The sequence below is a fragment of the Salpingoeca rosetta genome, assembly GCF_000188695.1.
Source record: "Salpingoeca rosetta unplaced genomic scaffold supercont1.21, whole genome shotgun sequence".
In the NCBI taxonomy this organism is placed as follows: Eukaryota; class Choanoflagellata; order Craspedida; family Salpingoecidae; genus Salpingoeca; species Salpingoeca rosetta.
This window is the reverse complement of record NW_004754913.1, coordinates 1,208,632-1,210,520: the sequence shown is the minus strand read 5'-3', so window position 1 is coordinate 1,210,520 and position 1,889 is coordinate 1,208,632. Positions and strand designations below refer to the sequence as shown.

At 53.0% G+C, this 1,889-nt stretch overlaps 1 protein-coding gene across 1 annotated transcript in view; it reads left to right on the top strand.

The window, feature by feature from the left end:
* PTSG_08270 (WD repeat domain 16) overlaps window positions 1-1,889 on the top strand; it is a gene marked incomplete at both ends in the record, with an annotated part of 6,042 nt that overhangs the window by 2,733 nt on the left and 1,420 nt on the right. Inside the window, 5 exons of the mRNA XM_004991239.1 lie at window positions 125-283; window positions 723-787; window positions 934-1,010; window positions 1,196-1,323; window positions 1,484-1,621. Coding sequence (XP_004991296.1) covers window positions 125-283; window positions 723-787; window positions 934-1,010; window positions 1,196-1,323; window positions 1,484-1,621 — 567 coding nt within the window. The remainder of the gene's footprint in view (window positions 1-124; window positions 284-722; window positions 788-933; window positions 1,011-1,195; window positions 1,324-1,483; window positions 1,622-1,889) is intronic.

Sequence of the window (1,889 nt, the reverse complement as noted above, 5' to 3'; positions counted from 1 at the left end):
CACACACACACACACACACACACAAACGCAACATTTTGCACACCACAACACCAGCATCCACTGCACCCGGCATCTCACCTCCCAAACCAACAAACCAACCAACCAACCCAACAGGTTCAGCCAGGGGGACGTGTCGACGTACGAGGAGCGAGCCATCTGCCATCCGCACGGCGTTTGCGACGTGGAGTTCCCGCGCGGCACCAGCGACCTCTTTGCCACGTGCTCCCACCACAGCGTACGCGTCTGGCACACCCCGACCGGCAAGCAGCTCCTCGCTATCAACGTGCGCGCACACCAGTGGTGGTGGTGGTGGTGGTGGTGGTGGTGGTGGTGGTGGTGGTTTGGGACTTGTTGTTGTTTAAGTTGTTGTTGTTGTTTAAGTTGTTGTTTAAGTTGTTGTTTAAGTTGTTGTTTAAGTTGTTGTTGTTGTTGTTGTTGTTGTTGTTGTTGTTTAAGTTGTTGTTGTTGTTTAAGTTGTTGTTGTTGTTGTTTAAGTTGTTGTTGTTGTTGTTGTTTAAGTTGTTGTTGTTTAAGTTGTTGTTGTTTAAGTTGTTGTTGTTTAAGTTGTTGCTGTTGTTGTTGTTGCTGTTGTTGTTGTTGTTGTTGTTCGACGTAGCGTTGTGTTGTTGCCTGTTGTGTGTTTGTGCGTGCATCGTCCATCTCACCTGTCGACTGCATCGCCACTCGTGCAACCAATGCGGTGATGCACTGCTCCATGTCAGGTCCCGGGTGTCAAGTGCAACGCAATGACATTCACCCCCGATGGAAAACTCATTGTCACAGGATGGTGCGCACGCTTTGCTCTTCTGACGTCTTATGTGCCATGCGCTTGTGTATGTGTGTATGTGTGTGTGCGTGACGCGTTCTGTCGTGCTTGTTGAAGGCGCTGCTCGCTCAACCCCAGCCCTCGCTCGCGCTCTTGTGTGCATGCAGGGAGGATGGCGTGATTCGCGGTTTCCTTCCCCAATCCGGCAAGGAGAAATTCAACATCCAGCACGCGCACAACAACGGTGAGTACAGTGTTGGCCCCGAAACACATGCACACGCGTACAGACAGACAAACAGACAGACAGACAGACAGACAGACATACAGGCAGACATTGCATTCAACGCTTCGCCAGTCTATGGCATTTTCCCTCATTCATTCCATCAGCGAGTCAACTCACCTTCCTCCTCCCTCTGTGTGCATGTGCAGGCGTGACTGCGATTGCAGTGACGAACGACAGCGGGCGGATTGTGAGCGGCGGCGGCGACGGCCTGGTGCGCGTCTGGCGTCTCGGAAAGCAGTCCCAGACCCTTCTTGAGAGCATGAAGGAGCACAAGGTACGCAGCATAAGAACGCGGCATGAGAGTGCAGCGTGGGAATGCAATGTGGGAATTGGGGGACTCTTGCCTTGGCCTGTGACATTCTCGGTTCATTCGCTGCACCACGTACAACCCCAGCTCGCTCACCACTGTCACCATCACCCCCTCTCCCCCAAAGGGCGCCGTGACGGACATCCGTGTGCGGTCGAATGACGAGGAGTGCGTGAGTTCGAGTGCAGACGGGTCGTGTATCATCTGGGATCTCAACCGCTTTGTCAGGAACCAGATTATGTTCGCCTCCAGCGTCTTCTCGCAGGTCCGCAGTCACACACGCATACATGATTTTCAGCAGTTGTTGTGTTTCGGTGTCGTGCATTTCCGCTTGCTTGCATACGAGCACTGTTCATGCCCTGTCACACTTATCGATCGTGGCGACAACACCCTTGTGCCCATCCGGCTACAACCTCAACCGCATCGAACACACACACACACACACACACACACACACACACACACACACACACACACACACACACACACACACACACACACACACACACACACACACACACGTACGTACGTCG